The 2436-nt window shown below is 34.6% G+C and overlaps 1 protein-coding gene across 1 annotated transcript; it reads left to right on the top strand.

Annotated features, from left to right (window-relative positions):
• The first annotated feature begins 326 nt into the window (after positions 1 to 326).
• On the top strand, positions 327 to 2073 carry LOC131857423 (uncharacterized). Its single transcript, XM_059209984.1, has 5 exons — positions 327 to 653; positions 739 to 950; positions 1048 to 1218; positions 1341 to 1588; positions 1698 to 2073. Exons 1-5 carry the CDS (start codon positions 584 to 586, stop codon positions 1942 to 1944), a joined length of 948 nt encoding a protein of 315 aa, XP_059065967.1. The 5' UTR covers positions 327 to 583; the 3' UTR covers positions 1945 to 2073.
• The last annotated feature ends 363 nt before the right edge of the window (positions 2074 to 2436 follow it).

The following is a 2436-nucleotide window of genomic DNA, read 5'->3' as shown; positions in this document are numbered from 1 at the left end:
AAAAAGTCCTAAAAACACTTGATAAACATATAAGAAAAAAAAGAGTACACATATACCGTACCACTACTTCATGCATCATCAAATATTGTCATAATAATCTTGTAGTAAGTAAAAATTATTTTGTCCTATTTTTTTATTTTTGTCTACCAATTAAAATCTAATTTATTTATTTCATTATACGGAATCAACATCATGTGTCAGATTTCATTGTCTATAGACATCAATAATTTATATATTCTTTGTCTATAAAAATTAATATGGTCGATGGGTTGGTCGATATCGGTTAGTCTTCTTAATTTCTTGAAGAATAACTTCAAGCCCTCCTTAATTTCTTCAAGAATAACTTCGAGGCCTCCTCAATTTCTTGATGTATTCAATACCTTCGCCTTAGAGACTAATATAGTAATTGGGTTAGTCTTCTTAATTTCTAGTCCTTTATTCAATCGATCATGTCATCGCCCAGTCACTTACATGGTTTATGACATTCATCTAACTTATAAAACTTGTAAACATTTCCCCAAGAACAGCATTTCATCAGCTCTCAATAATTTCTCCTTTTCCCAGTCCAGTGCTTCTATTATTCATGGAGAAAATACAACACAAGCATGTTGATGTAGGGGAACTGAAATTACATGTTGCAGAGATTGGATCAGGTATTTCTCACACTCTGTTCAAGGTTTCTTAATGTGCTCTTAGCGTATAATTTATGGCAATGCCTTAATGAGATCTCTTTTACAGGTCCAGCTGTGCTGTTTCTCCATGGCTTTCCTGAAATCTGGTATTCATGGCGTCATCAGATGATTGCCTTAGCAGATGCAGGATTTCATGCAATTGCCCCTGACTTCAGGGGTTATGGACTTTCTGATCAGCCTTCCCAAATAAATGATGGCAACTATGTAGATCTCGTGGAGGATATGGCCGGCCTTCTTGATTCCTTTGGCATTCAGAAAGTCTGTACCCAAAACTCTATTCAATGAATTTATAGGCCATTGATATTCTAGAATCCCAAATTCATATCTAAAATGCCTGTTTCTGTGGGTTTTGCAGGTATTTGTTGTGGCCAAGGATTTTGGAGCAAACATTGCATATTATCTGTGTCTCCTGCACCCTGAGAGAGTGAGGGGCATTGTTGCAATGGGATTCCCTTATATGAGACCAGCCCAAGAAACTCTTCAGTTGGATTTGTTACCACAAGGATTTTATATAAGACATTGGAAGGTCTCTTTCTCTTTCCCTCTTACTGTAACTTAATTTCAACCCTTAAGCTGGCTTATTTACTGATTGTATATCTTTTCTTCTAATTTGTTTCATGAATTTCTCTGTTTTGGGTTTTATAATAGGAGCCCGGAAGAGCCTTGGCAGACTTTGGGCGTTTTGATACAGAAACAGTGGTAAGGAATATATATACCCTTTTCTCTGGAAGTGAAGTGCCAATGGCAGAAGAGGGTAAAGAGATCATGGACCTCTATGATCCTGCAACTCCTCTGCCATCTTGGTTTACAAATGATGACCTGAAAATATACTCAAGCCTGTATGAGAAATCAGGATTTTCTTTCCCTGTGCAAGTTCCATATATTACTTTTATGAGGTAAATCTTAGAAACTGATTTTTATTGTTTTTTTTTTTCTCTGAAACATTCATGAAGGATGTTCTATTATATAACTTACATGGTCTGAGTTATGGATGTTAATTCACAGCCACTGGGGAAAATTGGCGGAGTTAAGTGATTATACTATTAAAGTTCCAGTGCTTTTAATTACGGGTACCAAAGATTTTGTACTGAAATCACCAGGAATGGAGTATTATATCAACAGTGATTTCTTGAAATCTCAAGTGCCCAATCTGGAGGTCAAGTTTTTCCCAGAAGGGAGCCATTTTGTTCAGGAACAATTCCCTGAGGAGGTGAATAAACTTTTACTTGGCTTCCTCAACCAGCAGTTGTAATGCCAAAGTACTTCAAGATTAGGCATAATAGCACCAATGGTCATAGTCATAGAAATAAAGAATGGTGAACAAGTATTTGTTTGTAAGGGGATTAATCATTAAACATTAAATAACTATGATCTTATATTTTGAGCTGGGCATATTTTTGTGCATGCTTTATTGTTAGGATTTTTTAAGAATATTTTAAGGGGGTGGCGGTTTAAGCTTTCACATTTATGGAAGTCAGTGGTTTTGCTAATTTTTTTATTTTATATATTTAATTTTATAATTATTAAAAAAAATAATTGATGGAAATTAAAAAATTTCAAATGATTGATAAATAGAGGGAAAAATGTAAGGTGGTGGGGCAATTTTTAGCCCCCACTTCAAATGAAAGGCACAAGTTCTGAAACTAAAAAACAGGGCAGCTATTATTCAAAGAAATATTTTAATTAATATTGTGGCATATTTTTTTTTTTGTTTCATGAGACCCTGCTTCAAAATAGATCCTAA

Source organism: Cryptomeria japonica, chromosome 8 (genome assembly GCF_030272615.1).
Source record: "Cryptomeria japonica chromosome 8, Sugi_1.0, whole genome shotgun sequence".
Classification (NCBI taxonomy): Eukaryota; Viridiplantae; Streptophyta; class Pinopsida; order Cupressales; family Cupressaceae; genus Cryptomeria; species Cryptomeria japonica.
Note: the sequence above shows the minus strand (reverse complement) of the source record. Positions and strands in the feature narration are given on the sequence as shown.

Excerpts from the sequence above, each read along its gene's own strand:
- LOC131857423 (XM_059209984.1), top strand. The coding sequence starts at position 584 with ATGGAGAAAATACAACACAAGCATGTTGATGTAGGGGAACTGAAATTA. Across the intron at positions 951-1,047 it reads ATTCCTTTGGCATTCAGAAA|GTATTTGTTGTGGCCAAGGA; the intron begins GTCTGTACCCAA and ends TGGGTTTTGCAG. Across the intron at positions 1,219-1,340 it reads TTTATATAAGACATTGGAAG|GAGCCCGGAAGAGCCTTGGC; the intron begins GTCTCTTTCTCT and ends GTTTTATAATAG.